A 25157-nucleotide genomic window follows, 5' to 3' on the forward strand; every position below is an offset into this window, starting at 1 on the left:
GAATTTCAGCATAAGTCTTGTTTATAAGCAACGCAACTCAGACAATCAGTAGTTCATGATACACCAAGTAATACTTAAGAGGAATGGTACTAACACTTCAATATTGTAGGTATATTACATTTACCTAGCAAATTGTGCGGAAGATCTGGCCACCGGGCACGATGGATATCCTAATTTTTACATGTTACATGTTAATAGCAGTCCACAGTGCAACATTGTCAATAAACGACCCATATAAGGGTACTACAACTATACACAAAGCATGGAGACTAGGTAGAGTTGGGGGGACGAGGGTCCCTAAACACTGATGAAGAACCACCAGATGCTGCTGGGGAAGGCGATGAGGCTACATAGTTACCTCCTGGCAAAGATGCTGAATGCAGGCCAGGAGGTTGTCCTTGGTGCCCGCTTGCTGCAAAGCGTGATGGACTTGCCATAGAGAATGTTGCTGGACTCCTTGGAGTGTGGCCCTGTAACATCAGATGTGGTTCTTTAGCTTAAGAGAAAATAGCTCTTTAGCCGAAGAGAACTTCGTTTGTCTAATTTTGACACTGAACTCCAATACAATCAACTACCAAATTCCATTCAATTTGATCCCCAAACCCATTTTTTGTGGTTTTAAAGTGAAGTGGCAGTGGTTTTTCCTCCAAATTGGCACGTTTTTTTTGCCACCTATGCTATGACTTGGCCTGCACCAAACAATCATTCTCTCTCTCCTAACGGCCTAGATGGCAAAAAAAAAACTTGGAGGAAAAAAACCTGTTGCCATGTCACCTGAAAACAATGACTTCAGGGGTCAAAATCAAACGTTATTAACAGTTGAGTGCTAGATTTAGTGTTTTAGATGTTGGAGCCGAGGGCTAAAATTAGGCAAATAGAAGAGTTAAGGTTCCAAAAATGGGCTTATTCCAAACAGAAACAGTAATACTGGGTGGCATCAAAGTTTTCATTAATTCTAAACTTAAAAGTAAAAAATGGTAAATGGGCACATGGGCGGCATTTAGAGAATGATCATTATTAACTGCTTAAGGTATCTGCCGGTTTGGAACTCTCACTCTTGCAGTTTGTTACCATCTACACACTTAGTGGCAAAAGCATGTGACACTGGCCAAAAGTAGATATGGACTTCAAGACTATTCAATAACCATTCGAACAGCTTACCTGTAGAGAACCAAAAGGTGACCTAACAAAAGAGGCTGTCGAAGGAGATATGCTGTGGAAGTGATGCAAGGGTCTTCCAGGAGTGCCCTGGTTGGAACCAGCATCTGAATCGCCAGCAACATCACCAAAATTGACGTCAACGGTCATTCTGGGGCCCAGCCTGGAAACAGAACTTCCATCTGTTACATTTTCTGATGGCTGAGGCATGGCAGCACGCAATGAAGCTAGTATGCTCCGCCTTCGGATTTCCTCTTCAGCATTTAAAACCTGTTCAAACAGATAAAAACAATATCATTCCATACTGACCACCAAGTTCCGTCAAGAAAGAGCAGCCAACCAACAACATGATTCTGTAATATTGTAATTTAATTTCCAAAATAATAGACTAAGCGACAAGTATAGCATTTATTTAGAGATAGGAGATGATATCAAAATTATAGCTGATAACATATAAAGATCATGAGAACCTTCTTATCCACTGATAAATCCAATTCGATGCACTTAGTGAAGTCAAAGTGCAACAGTCCAACCCTGCCGTGAAGCATCTGGATGCAATGGCAATATGGTATTTGCAACATAATGACTAGGAATTGACAAAAGTGTTATACTATCATAACATATTCAATAAAGAATGATGAGTGAAACCATTTTAACTTGCTCATATGAGGACTGGACGTGCAACTCCCATTAGTTTCCAAAAGTTCTCCCATCATTAAAAGTAAAGCTTCAGAACAACACAAAAACAATAAGTTTCAGGGCAACAGAAGCTGAGCTAAATACTTCGATTGGTGTCAACTGACATATGAGCTTGGATTGTTATTAATTCATCAACACCATATTCAGATGGGCGTATCAACTTGACTGTTTCATGGATTCACAAATTGTTCAATGGGGAAAATATAATCCAGATCCATATCTTACGAAACTGGTTAGCAGATAAATCATGAACATGTGTACCATGTGAGTTCTGTTGGTACATACTCAACAGATGAATATGCAAATATTATAACCACAGACATTAACCAGAAAAACAAGGATGCACAAATAATACCTGCTTCAGCATCTGCACAAGATCATGCTTTTTCTTGTTTAGGACGTCCAGCTTTTCATTCAACTTTCTCTTCTTTTCATCAATTTGATCAGGATAACTAACCTGGAATAGATAAAATGATGCTGGTCTTAGTAACAGAGTATGCCACGGTGGTCGCAACATAACAAACACAAAGCAACAGAGGTCACGTGTTTAGGCATCCATTCATATGCAAGCAATGTGTAAGGTTACTCAGTTCAACTCATGCCTTTACCTATGTTCCCCCAATACGCCAGGGAGAGTCGTATCCCGTATCAGATATGTACCTGATACGGAAACACCAGAGATACATATCGGAGGAGTATCCAATTGAAAATAAATGGAAAAAAAACAGATACATGGATCTAGGCTTGTCGGATACTTCATCTGGAAGCAGCCCAGTCCATGACAACCCCCTTATGAGCACCCGGCCCCCTATCCCTGTGACCTAACCCGCGCGCATGCCACCAGCCACGACGTATGCCACTGGCTGCAGCAAGTCGGCGGGTGAGCCAGCAGCGATCACTTAGTCCATTTTCCTGTTTTCCATCCTATACTCTGTCCCAGAATTGCTTGATTTCTTTCCAATCCCGACAGCAAGCTCAAGCAACTGCTGGTAACGAGCTCAAGCAGGCAGCAGCTGCTGGTGTTGCAAGCCCATGGTGCCCGTCTATCGACGCCAGCATGCATACAACGATGTCCATGACCTGGCAGCAGTAAATTGGCTTCCAGCAGGCGATAAGCTATGCAGCACGGATACGGATACGTGTATCGGTATCGGAAGGATACGGATACGCGGATACGTCATTTTTCAAAAAAAACCCGATACGCGGATACGTTTCACCTAAAAATTTTTAAATAAATAGATAATAATGCATATTAAATAGCCACACTCAGATACAAGGAACAACAGTTAAAACACATAAAACAGAGTGGGCATTTTACTTTAATGTGAAGTAAATAACCACACAAGCAGATAAAAGGGCTTTAGGGATTAAATTGTAGGGAAATAGAAGCTCTAGGGACTAAAATATTATTATCAAAAAAGAAAAGGGGCAAAACAGAAAAACCCCAAACCTTATCTAATATCTGGTGTCCGGCCGCTCTCTCCCCATCTCTCTCTCCAGCTCTCTCCTCACCATTTATCTCTCGGTCTTCTCTCCCTCCCTCCCCGACGGCGACGGGGCGACGACGAGAGGAGCCCCTCTCCGGCCGGCCCCTCCCTCTCCGCTGCTCCTACCTGCGCCGCGCCGTCTCTCTCTCTCTCTCTCTCTCTCTCTCTCTCTCTCTCTCTCTCTCTCTCTCTCTCTCTCTCTCGCTCTCGCCCCCCCACCACCCCACCCCCCTGGCAGCGGATCGAGCGCGGGCCGGGAGGAGCTCGCCGCGCCACGCCATCTCTCTCTCTCTCTCCCGGCGGCAGATCGAGTGCGGGAGGCAGCGGATCGAGCGCGGGCCAGGAGGAGCTCGCCGCGCCACGCCATCTCTCCCGGCGGCGGATCGAGTGCGGGCGGCGGCGGATCGAGCGCGGGCCGGGAGGAGCTCGCCGGGGACCCGCCGGCTCGCCGTGCCGCGCCGCCCCGCCCCCATCCTCCCCTCGGGCTCGCGCAGAGGGCGCCGCGACATCGTCGCCCCCCCTCCGGCAGCCTCCTAGCCTCCGCGCGCCATCTCCCAGCCCCTCCATGGAGTTGGGCTACTGGGCCGTATCACACCCCGATACGTATCCAATCTTAAGTTTCCAGGCCCAATACAGCCCAATACGCCGATACGGCTTGGATACGTATCCCCAGCGTATCCGTATCCGATACGTATCGGATACGGTGGCACCCCCACGTATCTGTGTTTCTGAGGCGATAAGTTCTTCCCTGATTCCTCTCCCCTCCCATTGTCCCTTCTCCCATGTCCAGTAGTCAAATTAATCCTTGCTTGATTCTTTCCTGGCCAAGACTGTATGCGAAGAACACAATTGCAAGAATGCAAGGAAATTTTCTGCTAGGCTGCTACAGCTCTAGAAATTTTATATGCCTTATCATTCTTTAAAAAAACTAAAACGTGCCCACACGTCTTTTTTTTTTTTGAGAAAATGTCGCACCTGTCCTATACATGTATCCCAACACATGCTACATAGGCCTTTACAAAGCACCAGAGAAAATTAATAACCAAGCAAAACAACACATTCTTCTACAGGAGTGTTTAAGTGGCAATCAAGAACTCCATGAATTCTAAGTTTCTAACTTTTGTTCTCAGTATGAGGCTTAATGTTGAGTAATCTCAGAAGCTTTGTCTTCAATGCAAGATGGAAGCTAGCTGTTCAGTGTTGATCAGACTGGAGATTTTTAAGAATCTATGCTAAGAACACATCTCCCCAAATTGCTTCCTCCGGGACATCTCAGGAATAATGCGGCCAACACATTCTTAATTTCCCCAGCAAGATATTCTGCAATCTCGAATGAAAGGGTTGCCTAAATTACGACTGCCGCTAGCAGTTAGCACAATAACGATTGAAGCACAGGAATCATGAAACGTCGAGCTGTTGGGAAAGCGGGAACCGAGAATTCGGACAACCCTCACCTCCTCCTGGCTAGGGTCAACGCCCTCACTTTCACCTTGCCCTTCTTCCGCATCGCCATTGCCATCACCTTCAACGACTACCTCCCCCGCATCGTCCATGTCAGCATCCTCCACAGCCCCCTCCTCCTGCTCCTCCTCTTCCGCCTGATGCTGCTGCTCTTCCTCCACAAGCTCATCTCCTCCCTGCTGCTGTTGCTGCTGCTGTTCCTGACCCCCTCCTTGTTCGTCCACCCTGTCCGCTTCCTCGTCATCCCGTGCCTGCCGGTCGTTCTCCGCGGCGCCACGACCGCCATCCACGTCCGCGGAGGACGGGGAGCCGGGACGCGGCGGCGCCCCGGCGAGGCGTGCGATGGCGAGGGAGCGGTTGCGCAGGAGGCGGCGGAACCGCTTCGTGGAGAGGGTCGGGCGGGGCCGCTCCCACCGGCGCTCGGCGGCGGCGCCGCTGTCGCGCCCGCCGATGTGGAGGTTGCCGCGGTACATCGAGAAGGCCACCATCCCCACGCCGGCCGCCGCCGCGGCGAGTAGGGTTTGGTGGGGTCTGCTCCGGTGCGGCGGCCGCGGGTTCTCGGGTTCAGGACGCACACAGGTGGGTTGCGTTCACCACTGGCACTGGGCCGTTGGGTGGAGCTTTACGCGGAGGCTTGTCGTTCGTGCTGGCGTTTCGAGCCCACGGGCCTCAAGTGCCTATGGGCTTAAACCAGAAGACGTCTCACGTTCCACTCCATTGCTTAATTTTCCCCGCTCAAACAGAGTTCCTGAAGTCTGAATTCTGAATTGCACGTCTGAACCACCTGCACACCCTGGCGCCTTCGTTGATCGACAGGGATTTCAAGAGAAGCAGCGTCCTCGTCGACGAGAACTTCATCGCGAAGGTGTCTGACGCCGGAATCGACAGGCTGATGCGAGGGTTTGAAGGCGCCGCTCAGCCGAATGTTTGCGTCTACCAAGATTCAGAGTGAGTCTGAAGCTCTGAATGTAAATTCTGCCGTTTTACATGCAGATGGCCTTTCTAGCAGACTGTCACAGTAGGAGTTGAAACTGCACCCTCGACGTATACAATCTTTATTTTAAAAATGACAACGAATAACCCAAAACTTTAATCACATTCACAATTGCTTTAATCACAACCTTTACTGGAGTTCAAAAGCACAAAATGTTTCTGCTTTAATGACGTTCTTTGTTCCACTCCAATTGCTTTCATCTAAAAAGTCTCTTTATTTTTTCGGTTTTAAATGAATTGCTTAGCTTTTTTTTAGAAATGAATTGCTTAATTTTGCCACACCATGCAACTCACAAAGTCACAGGAGCTTCTATCTTGAGTTAGTACGCGGCAGCCAGAACTCGAATCCAGTGTAAACATACTACCTTAACAAAAATTGCTTCTCTTTTGTTGCAATAAGAAGGAACATTTGATAACTTTTGGATCTCACTTTATCACGCAAACAGTAGCTGATTAGCTGTGAACCAGCACCTGCACGAAGCAACATGCGACGAGCCCATCGCTGCTGGCAACCGACCAAGTGCAACCCGACGACAACAAAAATCCGAGACAAATTTACGACCCAGGACACCGGCAGCTGTTCCGATCGGTCCCTGTCAGATTACTATCCCGGACTTACCGCGTCCTCTTCCTCCCTCTCCTTCCGTTTCGAGGGCCAGAGGAGGACACTCCCGCCGGCCAACGAGCGCTTTGGAATTTTGGTCGCGGCTGGTGGGGAACGAGCCAAACCCGGAGGCCGGAACGGCCACTCGGCCACGCTGCGAGAGCGACGTCGTCTACTCATCTCTGTGTTCCAAGCTCCGGCCCTTGGCGCGCGCGCGGCCCGGACCACGCGCGCACGGATACGGATAGATGATGGATGGACGCCCATGCCGCGCCACACGCCGGCGAGCCGCCCGCCGTCCCCGTGCCGAAGCTGCATGGCCGGCGCGGCTGCTGGGCGGCCCCCACCTGCCCACCGCCCACCCCCGAACGTGTCCGGTGGCCGCGTCGGGATTCGGAGCAGCAGCCGCGGCCGCACGGCAGGGCCGGCAGTGGCCAGACGCCCGGAGGTATCCGCGCGCCACGACGAAACAGTGGCCAGTGGCCAGAGCGAAAATGATGACGCCTCCCGGCCGGTCCCCGGGGGATAAGATAAGGGAACTGTTGCGCACGGGCGCGTGCAGCTTTCCGGTGGTTCTGCTGACAGGGACTCGACAACAAAAATAACACCCCGCTGCTTTTACTGCCGCCGAAAAAAAAAAGGAAATGTAAATACTCGTAGCAAAAGTATACCATCGCCGGTGGGCCAATCGTGGAGCCCGGCGTTGGATAATCGGTAACTATTCAATGATGACGTGTCCTAATGATGATTAAGTCACTCACCACACGGACAAATCAAGGGTCCGGTTGCGCTGTCGCTGTCGACAGGCCTCGGAATTCTCTCTGCAGTGCGTCCAAAACTCCAAATGACTCGGTGATTATATAAAACTAATTTTGATGGCAATGGCATGAGTTAAAAAAATTACAAAGACCGGGAGCCAGCGTCGCCGTAGCCCGTAGACCCGCGTCCACGTACACCGAAAAGGTAGCGATGTGGAAGCAGCCTTGAAGCCGAGGGAACAAATTAATTAGCGCGTGTGTGTGGTGTGATGTGAACAAATTTGTTGTCATGTTGCTTTCAGATTCCATTTTCTAAACCACCAGCTTGCTGCAGCCACAAAGCTATTCGTTGTTCAGTTTTTCAAGTGAAGAGGGCTTGCCAAAATTAGCCTAAGAACATCACGGAAATTCCGGCCGGCGAGAGATGTGGTATTGACAAGCAGCGGCCATTGCTTTGTCTGGAAGGAAGAGCACGAACAGTTGGACTGGTATTGACGCATCGACTTTTCGGCCACAGCTACCTTAAAAAAAAAACAGAAAGAAAACGGCTACAGGGTCGGTCGAGACACCACGCTGGGTTGCTCAAGTCATGGAAAAAGCGTTGCCGTGTGTCCGCTCAACTCGTAGCCGGTAGCGCCTCCGGATTTTCATTTTCTTTTTTTAGATTGGATTTTCATTTTATTAGTATCATGTAAATATGTAATTCATCCATCAATTCTAAAATATATTAGGAATTAAAGTCTAATATACGATCGTCGTTCAATCAAATTGAAGAAATGAATTTCGTCAGATCGTGTTGCAAAAATATCAAAACAAAATGAAGATACAAGCTCGCCCGGCCCGGTCCCGCTTCATGTCGGCGCCTCTTTGTAATCAACCACTGTTTTATCACCCCCCTCTAGTGGCGGATCCAGAAATAGATGGGGGGTGGAGGCTGAGTTTCTTCTTTCTCTCATTTTCTTTCTTTTTTCTCCCCTTCTTCCTCATTCTTTATCCTCAAAAATGGAGGAGAGGCTTAAGGAGAGACTCCATTGTTTGTGGGGGTCTAGGGGGGCTGGAGCCGCCCTGGAGCCACCGCTAGCACACCCCCCTGGTTTTGTAACCACACTAAATACGAGTACGTTGATCAATGGTCATTAGCAATGCGCGTGCCAAGTTAAACTAGATATGGCGTGCACGCCACAAACGCCGGGCGATCCGTGGAGGGACGAGGGAAAACATGCACGCCCGGGATGGAGAGGATTCTTCTGATCCCGTCTCATTTTCGTCGATGCCAGCTACGGAGTAGCATTCGATCGCGCCTGCATTCCACGGGTCCAGTTGCTCCGTCCCAAGCTTGCCATCTCCAGCTTTGCGGGGGCTCCTCCTCCGATCCAGTGCGGCGACAGTTTTCAAGCCGCGATTTATTGATCGCGTGGCTCGCGCGCGCGCGCCACGTGCAGAGGTGCCGAGGACTTGACCTAGAGGGTGGAGCGCTGTGTTTGAGAAAGCGAGCAAGTACGAGCGATGCCGGTGAGCCCACGTGGACGCTCAAATTATTCCGAGCAATCATCAATAATCCCATCGTGTGTAATTGTAAGCTCTCGCCAGTTAACAAAGTCGACGGTCAGAGGACGACTTGGTGCAGAGCAAACCCAACATGTACAGGTGCACCACCACCACGCCACGCGCTATTTTCTCCTTCGGCTAGCACGTTCTTCTACACGGAACACGAGCACTTCAAATCGGCAAACGACATGTCCGTCCATCCCTCAATCTCAGCCACACACCCAGCAGCCAGCCACCTTCGTTCTCTCCCGGCTCCGTCCGTCGCCGTCGCGAGATGTCCAGCTTCTTCACGTACCCAGCCCTGGTCGGATTTTCCTCGCTCGTCTCCGCTCGGTATTCCTGACTGTGATGGCTTCGTCCCCTCCCGTCGCATTTCTCCTCCATCAGCACCAAATAGAACAGTATTTTCTCTCGACTGAATTTTCTCTGTCTGTTTCAGGATGTAAGCGGGCCGGTCTGCAGACTGCCTGCAGGCCGCCGCAACCGCCGCATGCACAGGTTCTCATCCTGCTGGGGCCCGTGCGCTACATATAATCATCCTGCATTGACCCGCTAGGCCCTGCCGGAGCATGCAAGCAGACCTGCAGGCCGCCGCAGCCGCCGCATGCAATACTCCAATGTGCACTCACGTATCACATATCACTATATAAAAACTGTAAGACGATCGCAGTTCAGACTTAATAAAAGGATACCACAAAATGATTGACGCATGTTGAGTTACCATCTACACTAAAAACAAACATCATTGACATCGTCTACACAACCTTAATTCATCATCACAATGCTTGATGAATCCAAAATTCTACTGTGGATGGACCGTCACTTGACAGATGCTATCCCAATCACTTGACACTATTTTTTCCCTAGCATTGAGCTGATCAGATATGAAGCCAGCAAGAATCCCACCAATGATTCCATCTCCATCAAACAAAACTGAAAGATATTCAGCAGATGCAGCTGATATGTGCTCGTCTCCAATAGCTGGGAAAAATAAAGTGAAGAAATATGTCAAGGATTACTCGAATCATGGCAAGATGAAAATAGCAAACGAAGTTCACAAGTCGTGCACAAGATAAGTAATTTCTGGAAAAAAGTGACAAAAGGCAAGACAATGAGACACCACTAGGCAATATGCATAATATTGTTGCATATGACCAGGAGAGAGCTGAAACCAGTTAAACAGAACAGAACAACAGGGTCAGAATAAACTGGTAACTAGCAGAGCGTAAGAGCATACTATTGTTGAATTATGGTTTGTTCAATCTGAACCAAAACCAGGCAAAAATAGGACCAATACAAGGGTGGCTTATTCCCTGTAGTAACATGTAAATTTAAAATTTTAGTGCATGTTGTATTCAGAAGCCAAGAGCCCAAGATACTAACCTCACGAACTGCGGTGCCAACAAAATCACCTTTTTCATCATCTAGCATCCCAGCTGGAAGCTCCAACAAGAATTTCCCAATAGGAACCCTTACGTGGAATTTTGATAGCAGCTATAGGTGAATTTGCTTATTGAATATCAAACCATGCGCTATAAATCATGCAGCTATAGAGACTGACCTTGTCTTTCAAGTCATCATGCAACTCCAAGATCTTCAATGCTGCTACCGGAGCTGTTAATCTTTATGATGTCCAAGTAAGATGAACCTGCAAAATTTAAAAGTTAGTATGTTTTTAATTTGAAATGAACAAACCAATTCAAAAAGGTAGTAAATTATAACCTGATTCTCTAAGCCAATCCTGGAAGCAAATCAAACCTTCCACAGTGTTGCCTGACAGCCTAGTTCTATGGTCAGAGATGATTCAGCCTCCTGTACTGAACGCAGATTCAGAAGGTACCGTTGATGCAGGAGCAGCCAATACATCTCGGGCCATACGTGCTACAATCGGGTACTTTGTTGTGTGCATCTTCCACCAGTGCAAGATATCGAAGCTGTCATCGTCACATAGAAATATATCATCATGAAGATATATGTCGAGTTCCCCGGTGACTTGATTGCTTTCAGCACTCACATGTGTACTCCAATCAGCCCAGTGACCTTTTAGTGAAGATGCAGTGCCATTTACTTGAGTAGAAGACTGCAATGACTCCCGTTTCAGATGAGTAACCATTGAACAAACTTCTTATATCTCTATCTACTTTAGCAATATGAACACTGGCGTTGTCTCCAAAAGTAAGATTGTGAAGCCAACTCCATCTGCAAAGAAGAAAATACAACGTTATTTCAAGATAATGACGCAATTACCAAAAACCAAATTCACCACTTCAGCAAATGATGCAAAAAAGACTCCCCTTTCATGCATCTACATCTCAAATCGAATAGTTAAATGTACTAGCAAGTATGAAGCTATATTTCTATTAAAAAAATCTAACACTTCTGTAAATCAACAATGCTCTCAAACAAAACAAGCAAAAACAGATTGCCCAGAAACCTCTGGAAACATAATAGAGCTACCATTTCCATTAGCATGCTGAACTTTATCTGAAGCTGCTGTCAGAGAATAATAAATAATCACTAATCTAAAGCTGTTGTCGACAATAGTATGCCACAAGAACAGAAAGATGCCGATCAGTAACTGCAGATACCATTTCCATTAGACTAATGTAATTTTGCTCTAGTCTTCTCTTTCAATACTAATGTAATTTTGCTCTACTACTTTTGCCTCTGATCCACAGCATCTCTATGTGCCTCCTAACTAAACCAAGATACTACTTTTGCTCTACTACTTTTCGCTGGAATAGCCAAGCTTCCTCTCTGGACTCTACAGTAGTCCTCTCTGGAATAGTCCTGCTCTACTATTTTTCAACCAGCTGCATCAACAATCAAACAAAGTCGTACATGACCAAAAAAAAGAGAAAAGAAGTCGTATATTGTTGCAACTCTGCAGGACTGCATTGCAGTCTGAAAGTCTGAAAGGCGATATATAGGTCCTCTGAACGAAACTCTTCCTTCTCTGCTGTATTCATTCAAATCAATCTGATGCATGTAACCCTATTCAAATCAAGATATCTGCAATCGGTTATTCAAGAAGCAATCTGTTGCCTGCTGATTTACAGCGACCTATTTCCTATCTAACATTTACCCTAGCCTCTTTTCTGATGCATGTAACCCTAGGCATCCAACTAATGAGTCAAGCACAGGTGAATAAGGCTGAATGCTTTCAGTCGTCTAGAGAAAAAAATCCACGCATCCACAAATTGTTTACCTGTTCTTGAACCGTGCAGGTAGAGGGAGGCCGGGAAGGAGAAGATTTGGTGGCCTGGCGCAACAAGAACTGTGCGGGTCCGGAGGGCATGGTGGCGCCATGAATTAGAGGCGGCCGTGCTTCGGCTTGCTGTGCACGGGACGGCACGGGCACAGATGCAAGGGTAGCCGCGCGGACTGCTGGGGAGGGAGGGAGGGAGGGCGGCGCTGGGGATTTTGCGGAGTTCTGCATCGCCGGAGTGAGGGAGGAGGCGGCGCGGACTGCAGGAGGGAGGGGGCGGCGGCGGCGCGCAAGGCGCGATGCCGATGCGTCTGTGCCCCGAGCCCCCGATGCACTGGGAAGGGAAAAGGAAGAGAAGGGAAGGGAAAAGGAAGGTGGGCTGGCCTGCAGAACCCATTAGGCTTAGCGGGCTGTATATTTGAGGCACATTTGCAAAATGCGGGCTGTGGCAGGTGTTTGGAAATGTGTTTTTGCATGGTGGCGGTTGCAGGCAACCAGGCCGGCCCGCACCTGCCTGCATCCTGACGTCTGTTCCGTAGCGTCGCCCTCTCCTTGGACTTGGAGCATCCAATAGACTTCGGACAGAGCGGATGGCGATTCTTGTGGAACGAACACGCAGAGCAGAAGACCGGGGGCAGGCGGCGTAGGCGTCACCCGTAGACCCGCGTCCACGCTCAACGAAAGGGCAACGCCGGATGTGGAAAGTGGAAACAGTCTTCAAGCTGAGGGAACGAACAATTGATTAGTGTGACGGGATGGGGTCAATTTCGCACTGTTGCCATGTTGCTCTCAGGTTTCAACTTCATTTTGTTTTGCTGACGAGGCGTTCCCAAATCAGCCACCTACTTCGAAACTACTGCCTAGTAATTTGGTTGGCTAGTTTCAAGCGTGGGAAATCACCAAAATTGGTCAAGACCGCCACCCAGCTCTGAAAATTCTAGTGGGAGCATCAGTTTGTTCGACCGGAAGAAAGAGCAGGAAAGTGAACAGTCTGAGATCCCGGCTGCGCTCTGTCCTGTATCCGTGCACTACATCGATCAAAGATTTCAACCCTGTTTGAGAGGGCTTCTTCCAAAATAGCTTCCTAGTACAGTATCTCGATTTGCGTTAAACAGGTGAAGCTAAGAATAACTAAAAATCCTTCCAACCCAAATCCCAAACGGATCCTTCGTATCGGGTGAAGCAAGAGTGTATGTGCGTGGTGGTGCGTTTCCAGCCTCTCCTTTTTCTTCTTCCCCTTCTCATGAAGGGTTTAGAGCCAGCCGCGGCATTAACTTTTAAAATATATCACAAGCAACAACATGGTGATCCTAATAGCATTCCTTGCCAGCAATCAACTACGACCAATAGACCAATAGAGCCCTACTAAGTCATATATCCCGCTAAAAACATTATGCACTGATGTGCAACTATGTAGGGGAAAAACTGCCTAGTGAAGCTAAGACCATCCACTGCTTGAAAATCCCTAGTAAGTACCGGGCGGGAACCCCGATTTGTACCGGGTGCCTGCCCGGTACTGCCTGGCCGGTACTAAGTGGGCCGCCACTTAGTACCGGTCAGGCCGCCCGGTAATAAAGGTGCACTTTAGTGCCTGCCATGCAGGCGCCGCAGGTGGAGCACTTTAGTAACCAGTACTAAATGTCTTTTTTTTCTTTTCTGTTTTTTCATATTTTAGGTTTCAACTAATTTGTATTCATATACGTTTGCGTATTCGTATTTGTGTACGTCTGCGTATTCATATTCTTATATGTCTGCGTATTTGTATATATTCGTATCTAGCATGCAATTGAATATATTTATTATAATTACATAAATTTGAAATATTATATGTACTTCTAATATAAATATGTTAATAATAAACTCGGGATTCATAATATATTTACAAGTCGTCGTGCACATAAGTTTTGTCCGACAAATTTTTACAAGATACTAAAGGTCCTTAGGCGCCTCATCATCGCTGATGTCCTTATTCGGATCCGCTCGACCCACACTTATCTTAGGATTCGCATAAAATTCTTCAGTTGGATTTATGACCTCATCTAGGAGGAATCCACATATTGATTCTTGAATTGCTTTGATTCTTTCTGGTTGGACGAGGGCATCCGCCATGCAAGTAGGCCTGACGGTGGGCCGTGAAAATCCGAGGGCCTCGTGGGCCTCCAAACTCATGGGCAAAGATTTTAGGACATCTTATGGGCTTTTTAGATAAAGGGTAGGATTGGACTGAGTCGTGCTTCAAAAGGATCGGCACAGTCCGGATTTTGGACTTGGGCCATGGTAGTCCATGGCTAGGAATTAAGGGCCTGGCCCGTGGATAATAGGAAAGGGCTGCTCCTCCTCGTCGTGATACGGTTGGGCGACAGGGCGAGGGCGAGGGCGCCGCCGCCGCCGCCGCCGCCGCCCACGCTCCGCGCCTCCACCTTGTCGACGGCCTTGCTGTCATCCGGCGCACCGGCGGTGTCGACCCCATCCAACATCCGGCGGTGTCGTCCCCAAGCAGGCCGGCACGGCGTCTCCCTCCTGGACCGCTGGACTCCACGGCTCCGGACCTCGCCGCCTGGTGTTCTTGGGTGCCACGACCGGTGAGGAAAAGGCTGAGACGATCCTCTCTTAAATCTTTTGATTTCATGCTACTGCTCTTGATCCCCACACGCATTCACCCGCCCCTAATTCTTTTGATCTGGATCTGGAGGCTGCAGGCTGCGGTTGTTTTGCTTGACGACCTGAGGGAGCTCACTGGCTAGTCAGCAACTCCGATCCCCTCTCAGCTCTACTGGTCATCGCTAGCGCCGCTCGTGCGTGAAACAAGAATCCCCCCCGGTTCTGAAACTTGCGGCCGCTGGTATGTTTCCTGAGTCAGAAGTAGTAGATGGAATAGAAAAGGCAATATGCAAATATTGTAGGACTCAATTATCTTTGGTCGCTGGAAAAGGGACATCTCACTTAAATAGGCACATCGGATACCACTGCCCTCAGATTACACAAGAAGATAGGGATAGGTTCTTAGCAACCTTGAAGTCGAAGCCTAGTGATGGAGACCAGGTCATCTTCGATCCTGTAGTCTTCCGAGGTCTAATAGCAAAGTACTTCATTAGTGCAGAGATTGCGTTTCGCAAAGCTGAAGATCCCACTTGGAAAGAAATGATAAATTATTGCCAGCCATCGTTCAGAGTAGTTGGTCGGCAAAGTGTTCGGGCAGATTGCCTTCTGTTGTATGAAGAGGAGAAGCTTATGTTGAGTGACCAATTCTCAAAGTTGAAATCCCATGTTAGTTTGACAGTTGATTTATGGTCCTCCAATCAGAACTTGGGCTACCTAGGTGTTACGGCACACTTTGTTGATGAGGAGTTTGAGTTGCAGAAAAAAATCATATCATTCAAGTAGATTTCTTTCCCACATACATCATATGCGGTACATGATGGGATTACCTCATGCTTGGTAGAGTGGGACTTAGTTGGCCAGCTGTTTAGTTTGACATTAGATCATGCTAGTGTGAATAACAGAGCAGTAAAGGACATGCGTGATGCTTTAGGTTCTGAGATGTTCTTCAGAGGTGAACACCTACATGTGAGATGTGCTGCCCATGTTCTGAATATTATGGTCCAGGTAGGTTTAAAGGTCATTCCTCATTCAGTTCTTAGAATGAGGGATATCATCAAGGTTGTCACATCCACACCATCTCAGATGCAAACTTTCAACACAATTGTACAAACATTAGGCCTCAAAGTGAAGTCAGGACTGGTTCTGGATGTTCCACACCGATGGAACTCCACATATGACATGCTAAACGAAGCATTGAAGTACAAGGTGGCTCTAAACAGATATGCGACTGAGCAACATCATGAAGCTCCAAGTGATTATGAATGGGCAAATGTGGAAGCTCTTCATGGCTTTCTTCAAGAGTTCAGTGAGGCAACTAAAGCATTTTCTGCGGATAGGCATCCTACAGCCTATCTTTTCTTGAAGATGCTGCTAGCCATCCGAGATGTTTTGCTTGATGAGACATGGAACACTAATGAGCTCCTCAATGAATTGGCTGACAAGATGCATACCAAATTCCAGAAATATTGGACAAATCCTAATATTGCTCTTCTTATAGCTGCTGTGCTAGATCCTAGTATGAAAACTGACTTCATCAAGTTCTACTTCCACACAATTGGTGAACATGTTGATCTGAAAATGAGAGAATTAAAGCGGTACTTGAAGAAGTATTACCAATAATATGAAAAAATTGTGAGGATCAACAATTTACCTGTGGTCAATGTATCTGATGAGCAGGCCATGAGCGAGTATGTTGAGTCTGATACTAGTTCCTTAGGTCTGGTATGTGGTAAAAGACGCGTGGAATTTGCATTTGCCCAATTTGCATCACAAAATTCAGATGCTCGTCCAGAACGATCAGAATTGGATATTTATTTGGAGGACCCAAGGATCCTTGTGAGGTCAGATGAGAACTTCAATGTTCTAGCATGGTGGAAGAAGAATTCAGATGCATATCCAGTCTTGTCTTTGATGGCTAGAGATTTCCTCGCTATCCCTGTGAGCACAATGTCCTCAGAGTTTGCATTTAGTGCTGCTGGAAGAATCCTTGGTAAAGATAGGACTTCACTCTCCCCTGAAATTCTTGAAGCCCTAATTTGTACTAAAGATTGGTTGATTGGATTTAATGATGAAGAGGAAGGCGAACCAATGAGTGGAAAAAGGATGTTCGGTTCAGATGATGATGAAGATGATGAGTGAAGGCCCTTTGCATAAGGCTCCTTATTTTTCAGGTACACTGAAAAGGCCCTTTTATTGCTGACTATTTTCTCGCTTTGTTGTGATTTTGTTTCTTGACTTCCAAACATCTCATTAACTAGTTAGCACTGTGTTGATTATTTGTTTATGCCGCAAAGAAGTCATCATTTACATTTGCAAAGTTCTTATTCTGAATTCAGAACAGGAGATACTTTTATTACAGATTGAGAATTTAAGAAATAACAGAGTTAAGTAGATGCTTATGTTGAACTAGGCACAAGATTCATTGGTCGAGTCAGAAATTTGATGAAGCTTGTCAGCATGAACGTCAATGTAAATCAGCAGGGTTGTCTTATATGTTGCGCTTACAATAGATATGAGGCATGCTGTCATACACCAAAGTTTAGCATGGAAGACATCACTGTTCTTTTTCTTGATGTATTGTGATGTACAGCCATGTGAACATTTGTCATGCAGTTTTTTTTGGGATCATAACCCTCGTCCTCATGTCTGACAGGCTCTATGTTGCGTATTCTGCTTCTGGCTAAGATACATGCTTACTGGATGGTACAAATGATGACTTGTAGAAGACATCTGTCGCTCTACTTATTGCAAAAATCAGCGGCGTCTGATAACTGCTAGTTCCATCGACATATTTGTAGACTAACTGTTGATAGTTTATTTGGTTACTCATTGTTGATAGCTATTTTGTTTGCTATTTATTTGTGACGTGTGGTGGCTGGTACTAACCTGATATGTATATTTGTTTTGTTGAGCCACGCTGGCTTGTACTGTTGGTAGCAGAATGGCAGCTCACGGGCTGCGAGATCATCCATTACTCTGCTCACGGCATATGCCAATCCATTGCACTGTTGTTTTGACAACCCACGGGCTGTGCTCTTTTAGTGAAAATGGATTGGCCCATGAGCATATATAGGATTAGGACTGGACTAGGATGATATTACTTAAAGGATGGGATTGGATACAATAAAACTAATTATTTGAATGACTGGATAAGGATAGGGCCAACTATTTAATTAGCTAGGGCTGGATCAGGGTTGGGGCAGGATTATGGCCCATTCCCAGGGCTACATGCAAGTAATCTGTCAAGTGCAAACACTAATATTTTGAATTAGTACCTAGACGGAACTAAATGCAAGTAATTGTTAGTAATGTTGTTCTACGTACTTTGAAATCATGTTGTGACATCGAGCTGCGGCAGCAAAAATCCATTATGTACTCACATACGTAGTAGCCACATAGGTTGTTTCCTGGCGCCTGTCTCATAATCTATATATGTGTGTGTGTGTATATGTGTGTTTATATATGTATATGTATACATACATACATATATATGTATATATATATCTATATATGTATATATATACATACATATATATATATGTATATATATGTATATATATATATACAGGGTTTAGGGTACGGAAGGTATATTCTATAGCCGGCTACAAAATAGCTATTATGTGGCCAATCCACATGGCGTGCTGTGATTTACCATCGTAATGCCCACGGTCACTAACACCCACAAGCCGATCGTCCAGGATTCCTTTATGCGAGTAGCGCGAGCCACGCATGTGTCATGCGAGCCGAGCGGGATGATCATTGACGGCCTGGTAGTAATTAGCATATTCATGAGCCTTTAACTACCTGCGTAGCCCATGCTCTCTAATTGCGTTACCAATTCCTCCCGTTTTTTTAGCTTCTGTAGTAGTAAAAAATCAGATTGAAAGCTTCCAAGATGCAGCCTACTGAGCCAGCACTTTCGTTCGATTCTAGTGCACCTGAAGGAGCTTCAATGGTTGTCGTCAACGGCACGTCCGCCGCAGTACAACCTGCATCAGCAAGTGCTCCTGCACCAATGGTGCTCTCTCAGGAGACCATGGAGGTCTCGCCGTCGGCTCCGCAGGTCTCGCCGTCTGCTCCGCAGGCGTCGCAGATGATGCATGGTGATGTTGCGTCCCCCTGCCTTGCAGATGTCGTAACCCCAAGGCTGATGACATGCAACGGAGTTGGCTCGATCGGGCAGGGCACATCCTGTCAATCTCTTGGGACTCCGACCAAGTTGCCAGCCGGGACATTTCCACAAGCCGTATCACCGTCGATGATGATGACTCCTGATCCATATAAGACGTACATGCATGTAAGTTTTCTCCAACCAATTGATTTAGCTTAGTATTGACTCTTGCAATAATATTATACTATAGTAACTTACGTTGATTAGTTTGATTCAATTTAATTTTGTTTATGTCGGCTGCAAATGATGAAGGTACTAGGTTGATTAGGTTGTAGGTTTCAGATTTATTTTTGGATTCCTGATCTCTGTAATAGTCCATAATCCCAGATGGCATACGTGATTTACTTTTTTTTTGCATTACGTATCTATCTCTATAGGCATTCAGTAGGCATGGTTCATTTATCCGAAATTTGGACAGGCCTCACCAGGCTGATTTACGTCAGGATTTAAGGTTCATAAACCATCCTAATCTAAAATGTGCGTCAATATAATTGTGTGACCATCCTTGCAGGACCCCCTGTTGCCTGCCGAAGTTGTCCCAAATGAAGATCTTCATTTCGAGAGCAGCGCTGAAGCTTACAAGTTCTACTGCTACTATGCGGGCAAAGCGGGGTTTGATGTACGGAAGACAAGGACTAATAGAAAGACTGTTGCAGAGTTTTCATGCAATAAACAGGGCCATTGGGAATTCTATAAGCCTGATGAAGAGAGGACACGTGAGAAGATGTCAATGAGGTGTGAATGCAAGGCATTTGTGAAGGCTAAGAAGAACACTAAAAAGGGATATTGGTTCTTTGAGAGGATCAGGTTGGAGCACTCCCACCCATTGCATCCATCACCGCGACTAACACAGTTCATGAATGCACATAAGAACAAGGATCCGGTGATCATGGGAATTGTTGACAAGATGCAACATGCTGATGCATCCCACAATACCACAGTCAATTATTTATCAGATATGTATGGTGGTGTCCAGAACTTCACATTCACTGAGATGGACCTGAAAACAGGTAATGTATATAATAAATATCTTGAGTGCATAATGATATAGTAATTATTTTAGAATTGAAAATTGCAGTAATACATTCTCCACATTTTATAGGAGGGCTGCATCTGCAAGGTCGGAGAGGGAGAATGACATACCAAAGCTGATGGAATTCTTCAAGGAGATGAAGGCCCAAAATCCATACTTCTACGAGGAGGTGCAAGTGGATGAAAATAATGTGATAAAAAATGTATTTTGGAGTCATGCAAGCCAGCGGGCGGAATACAAGGATTTTGGTGACGTGGTTACGTTTGACACCACTTATCGCACAAATATGTATAGCATGCCTCTAGCTATGTTTGTCGGCTCAAACCATCAACTTCAGAATGTAGTGTTTGGCCAAGCACTTCTGCACGACGAGAAAACTGACACATTCGAGTGGCTATTTAAAGCATTCAAGAACTGCATGTCTGGGAGTGAGGACCCACAATGCATACTTACTGGTGAGAACAATAAAACAATGGTTTTGTGGTAATGACATGTCATCAACTATATACATAAAGTTTTTACTAACTCTGTGATCAACTTTGTGGTTCAGACCAGGACAGCTCTATGGCTGCTGCAATACCAAGGGTGTTTCCAAATACGCAACACAGGCTATGCCGATGGCACATGCTTAAGAAATACAGAGATGAGCTAAAGAAGCTGTACAAGGAGCATGAAGGTCTGAAGATCAAGCTCCTGACAGTGATAAATCACTCACTAACACCTATAGAGTTTGAGGCGGCATGGAGTGAGCTGCTAACAGAGTATGGGATAGGAGAGAATGATGCTATAAAGGGCATTTGGGAGTCCAGGCATATGTGGGTTTCAGCCTATTTGAAGCCTCTGTACTGTGGGAGGATGACATCAACACAAAGGAGCGAGAGTGTGAACAAGGCAGTCAAAAAAAGGGGTTTTGCAATGAGGAAGACATGCATGAGTAATTTTGCTCGCAGGATGCTCGAGTTCATTCAACACACGAATCATGTCTCAGCTGGTGAAACACATTGTTCACAGGTACTGAAACCTTTGGTCTAGCATATAAACTTCTTTGTAGAAGTTAGTTTATGAGCTACCTTTTAGAAATGCGGTAACTGGTCATTAATTGTTGCAAATGAAACAGGCAAAGAACTTTAGAGTGACATTGCAACCATTCGACAAACAATTGAGCCGGGTATATACCCGTGCAGTGTTCAAGAAGTACCGGGAAACATACATGTATAGTACTGCATTCCGTATTGATCCCGAGGAAGGCAAGGCAAACAGTTACCTGGTAACCCACACTAATCAGTCCAAGGCATATTCGTGGTTTCAGCATTCTTTCAAAGTGGAAGCCGATGTGAACGCAGGTGAATATACATGTGAGTGCAAGACATGGGAACACACAGGTAAAAAAATTATACTTAGTTACATGTTAAATCATTGTCATGAAGGAACACATGAATAGGCTAGAGCACAATTATCAATTTACAGTTTGTTTTATTACTGGTTAGTGATGGAAGTCAATGTTGTCTATTTCAGGCATGTTCTGCCCCCATCTGTTGAAAGCGTTCACGCATCTACAGATTACTAGTATACCTGCAAAATATGTGCTGAAGAGGTATAGTAGGGATGCAAGGTTCTTCGTTATGTGGGACAGGCATGACATAGTAACTATGGGTCCAAACTACACAACTGAGCAATCCAGAACAACAAAGCTAGTAGAACTCGCAATGGCTACAGTGAGGGCGTGCTATAGGTCAGCTACAGGATTTGATAGAGGATGTGATGATCTAGCTGCATTAGCTGCGTGGGCTGAGGCTATTCCAGGAGATTCTGGACCATCTCGAGTGGTGGAACATGAGAATAACCAAAATGTGGAAAATGAAACTAGAGAGGGCTCTAGAGCACCCCGGATTGCAAATGATACACAAATCTCAGATTATGCGCCGAAAGAGGTTAGAACAAAGGGTAGGAAGCGCGGGGCACAACAAATTGATAATGGTGATGAAGGTACTGTTGGAGTAATGGGCTTGGCCCATTACTTCTAAAGCATTAAAAGAATTTAAAGCCCACTATTAATGCTAGGGAATCAATGCTTAATTCCGTACCGGGTATTGAGGAGGATCTCAACCGACTTAAAAGGTTGACTTCGTGTACACCACTTGTGAAGCCGGTAAGAGGAGGACGGTGAACCACACGCGCGCGCGCGCTCGCTCGCCTTGCCGAGCCGGGCCGGGCCGGGCCGGGCCGTGGCCGTCGCCAAGGCCGAGACGAGGCGAGGCGAGGCGCGGCGCGGTGCGGTGCGGCCGGCCGGCCAGACGGGCGGTGCGGTGCGCGTGCGCGGCCGGACGTGACGTGCAGGTGCCGGTGCGGTGCGGTGCGGTGCGACGTGATGTGCTGAGATGAGAAGGATGTTTTACAGTAAAGAGTATTAAAACAGAGGGTTAATGTCGTCACTAATGACCGGACATTGAAGGCTCTTTACGACGTCCAGGTTCGTTGAACCTGAGGCACATTAACTGCCGCTCATCAAAGCCATTCATGATGTCCAGGTTCGTTGAACCTGAGGCATATCGTGCCTATATAAACCAGCACCCTCTCCTCTCATCCTCACTCATCTCAAGCACTCATCCAGGTACTCCTCTTCAGGAGACCTCTCCCTTCTCCCTCAGTTGCTTTCTGCCTTCCCCACCGCTAGCACTGCGCGCACAGGTCTAGCGAGAGCAGGGCCTCCGGAACCTCTGCTCGCTGAAGGTCCTGCACGGGACGCGGGCAATTAGGTTTTTGGGAAGCGTCTTGACGCGACTGCTCGCTCCCTAAACGACTCCTTCGTCTACTTCCCGGCGTAACCGCTCGTGCGAACGACTACTTCGTCTACTTCCCGGCGTAACCGTTCGTGGGACTGCACTGCGAACATCTTCCTGCATCGACATAGTTCGGCTACTTCGAGCAAGACCAGTCGAATAGCATGTCTATTCCAGCTGGTAACGGCGCAACCAGTGCCTCCGGCACTGGTCCCGCCTTGGGGTACTTACTAAACCTACTCTGGTTTAATTCTTTGTTCATGCTTATTAGTGAGAATAACATGAACACATGCACATATCTTGTACACACATTATCACTCATCTATATCATGAAATTGATATTAATATTTGGAATTAAAATATACCGAAAATTGGCTAGATATCTAACAATCCAAAAACCTAATTGTGTTAATAGGCTTTCGGTATCTAGCTTTGCTGCATCAATCAAACCACCACCTTTTGATGGTTCAAATTACAAACGTTGGCAAGAGCGGCTTATACTGTGGTTAACACTATGAGTTATCCATGTGAAAGAGGGTAAGCCTGAACAATTCTCTCCAGAGGAAGGGAGTGCGTTCAATGAGGCTGATATTCTCTTTCGAGGCTTGATCATTAGTGTTCTCGGTGATAACCTGGTGGATTCTTATATCCGGCTGCCAACTGGCAAAGCATTGTGGGATGCTCTTGAGGCTCAATATGGAGTATCTGACGCCGGGAGTGAGTTGTATATCATGGAGCAGTTCCTTGAGTACAGGATGGTCGAAGACCATTCTGTAGTGGAACAGGCTCATGAAATACATACTCTGGCAAAAGATCTCAAAAATTGCAGCAAAGAGTCCCCATGTGTGTTACCCAATAAGTTTGTGGCCGGAGGTATAATCTCTAAGCTACCACCTTCTTGGAGGGACTTTGCTACTTCTCTAAAACACAAGAGACAGGAGTTCACAATAGATGGACTCATAGGGACTCTTGATGTTGAGGAGAAGGCGAGAGCAAAGGACATACGTGGAAAAGGAGTTGTTGGTGCTTCAAGTGCCAATCTTGTTCAGAAGAACAACTCCCACAAGAACAAGAAAAAGCCACCGCAGAACCAACCAAAGACTAAGAAGACAACCACTTTTAAGAAGAAGAAGAAGAAGAAGACGGGAGCTTGCTATGTGTGCGCTAGTACGGATCACTTTGCTGCAAAGTGTCTGAACCGCAAAGGCAATGACTCCGCCAACATGGTTATTAGCGAGCCTGGAGGAACTTCGGGGTACGGTAATTTATTACCTACTGTTCTTTCAGTCTTTGGTTCACCCGAGTGGTGGGTTGACACTGGTGCTAATATTCATGTTTGTGCTGATGCTTCTTTGTTCTCTTCTTACCAGACCGGCGGGACTTCCTCCTTGCTGATGGGGAACGGATCACATGCGCGTGTTCTTGGTGTTGGTACGGTAAATCTGAAGTTTACTTCGGGGAAGACCGTGCAGCTGAAGAACGTGCAGCATGTCCCCACCATCAAGAAGAATTTAGTCAGCGGCTCTCTACTGTGTAGAGATGGTTTCAAATTAGTCTTTGAGTCCAATAAATGTATCTTGTCTAAGTTTGGTACTTTTGTTGGAAAAGGTTATGAAAGCGGAGGCTTGTTCCGTCTTTCTTTGTCAGATGTTTGTAATAAAATTGCATACAATGTTATTAACGTTGATGAAACAAATGTTTGGCATTCGAGGCTTTGTCACGTTAATTTTGGTTATATGATGTGCTTAGCTAATTTGAGCTTAATTCCAAAGTTCACTTTTGTCAAAAATTCTAAGTGTCATGTATGTGTTGAATCAAAACAAACTCGTAAGTCTCATAAGACCGCGGAGGCAAGGAGTTTGGCACCCTTAGAATTAATTCATTCCGATTTGTGCGAAATGAATGGAGTGTTGACAAAAGGTGGTAAAAAATATTTCATGACTTTGATTGATGATAGTACTAGATTTTGTTACATCTATTTGTTGAAGTCAAAAGATGAAGCTTTACACTACTTTAAAATCTATAAAGCTGAAGTAGAAAACCAACTTGAGAGAAAGATCAAAAGAGTTAGGTCAGATCGTGGTGGCGAGTATTTCTCAAATTTATTTACTTTATTCTGCGAGGAACATGGTATTATTCATGAAAGGACGCCTCCCTATTCACCTCAGTCAAATGGGGTTGCCGAAAGAAAGAACCGCACTCTAACGGATTTGGTTAACGCCATGTTAGATACAGCGGGACTTTCCAAGGAATGGTGGGGTGAGGCTATATTGACTGCATGTCATGTCCTAAACCGTGTTCCTACAAAGAATAAAGAGATAACTCCATTCGAGGAATGGGAGAAGAAAAGGCCAACACTGTCATACTTACGTACATGGGGTTGTTTGGCAAAAGTGAGTGTGCCAATAACCAAGAAACGTAAGCTTGGACCTAAAACTGTGGATTGTATCTTTCTAGGTTATGCTATTCACAGCGTTGGATATAGATTTTTAATAGTGAAATCTGGAGTACCTGACATGCAAGTTGGTACTCTAATGGAGTCCAGAGATGCTACATTTTTTGAAAACATTTTTCCCATGAGAGATGAAACAAATTCATCTAGGCAAGAGTTCATCGAGGATGATGGCTCTGCTGAGCCGATAGAACACAATGAACA

At 46.1% G+C, this 25157-nt stretch overlaps 2 protein-coding genes and 2 long non-coding RNA genes across 4 annotated transcripts; 2 read left to right on the plus strand and 2 right to left on the minus strand.

The window, feature by feature from the left end:
• Window positions 1-52: 52 nt before the first annotated feature.
• LOC120690343 (histone H3.v1) lies at window positions 53-5395 on the minus strand. Its single transcript, XM_039972965.1, has 4 exons — window positions 4799-5395; window positions 2213-2314; window positions 1162-1428; window positions 53-470 (listed from the first exon to the last, which is right to left on the minus strand). The coding sequence occupies exons 1-4, from the start codon at window positions 5291-5293 to the stop codon at window positions 270-272; spliced, it is 1065 nt and encodes a 354-aa protein (XP_039828899.1). The 5' UTR covers window positions 5294-5395; the 3' UTR covers window positions 53-269.
• Window positions 5396-9385: 3990 nt separating this feature from the next.
• Window positions 9386-12230, minus strand: LOC120690345. The gene is made up of 4 exons (XR_005681715.1): window positions 11917-12230; window positions 10431-10907; window positions 10092-10356; window positions 9386-9689 (listed from the first exon to the last, which is right to left on the minus strand). It is a non-coding gene; the product is annotated as an uncharacterized LOC120690345 (long non-coding RNA).
• Window positions 12231-14035: 1805 nt separating this feature from the next.
• Window positions 14036-14659, plus strand: LOC120690346. Its single transcript, XR_005681716.1, has 2 exons — window positions 14036-14498; window positions 14609-14659. It is a non-coding gene; the product is annotated as an uncharacterized LOC120690346 (long non-coding RNA).
• Window positions 14660-18412: 3753 nt separating this feature from the next.
• LOC120688713 (protein FAR1-RELATED SEQUENCE 1-like) lies at window positions 18413-21260 on the plus strand. The gene is made up of 5 exons (XM_039971098.1): window positions 18413-18652; window positions 19200-19698; window positions 20272-20732; window positions 20839-20988; window positions 21237-21260. Exons 1-5 carry the CDS (start codon window positions 18413-18415, stop codon window positions 21258-21260), a joined length of 1374 nt encoding a protein of 457 aa, XP_039827032.1.
• Window positions 21261-25157: the final 3897 nt, after the last annotated feature.

The sequence above is a fragment of the Panicum virgatum genome, chromosome 9N (assembly GCF_016808335.1).
Source record: "Panicum virgatum strain AP13 chromosome 9N, P.virgatum_v5, whole genome shotgun sequence".
Classification (NCBI taxonomy): Eukaryota; Viridiplantae; Streptophyta; class Magnoliopsida; order Poales; family Poaceae; genus Panicum; species Panicum virgatum.

Bases quoted from the DNA above. Each gene is read 5' to 3' on its own strand.
- LOC120690343 (XM_039972965.1), bottom strand. From the start codon at position 5,293: ATGGTGGCCTTCTCGATGTACCGCGGCAACCTCCACATCGGCGGGCGC. The intron at 2,315-4,798 runs GTGAGGGTTGTC...TATCTATTCCAG, and splicing joins TTGACCCTAGCCAGGAGGAG to GTTAGTTATCCTGATCAAAT. The intron at 471-1,161 runs GTAAGCTGTTCG...CTGATGTTACAG, and splicing joins CACCTTTTGGTTCTCTACAG to GGCCACACTCCAAGGAGTCC.
- LOC120688713 (XM_039971098.1), top strand. From the start codon at position 18,413: ATGCAGCCTACTGAGCCAGCACTTTCGTTCGATTCTAGTGCACCTGAA. The intron at 20,733-20,838 runs GTACTGAAACCT...CAAATGAAACAG, and splicing joins GTGAAACACATTGTTCACAG to GCAAAGAACTTTAGAGTGAC. The intron at 20,989-21,236 runs GTAACCCACACT...TGTCTATTTCAG, and splicing joins GCAAGGCAAACAGTTACCTG to GCATGTTCTGCCCCCATCTG.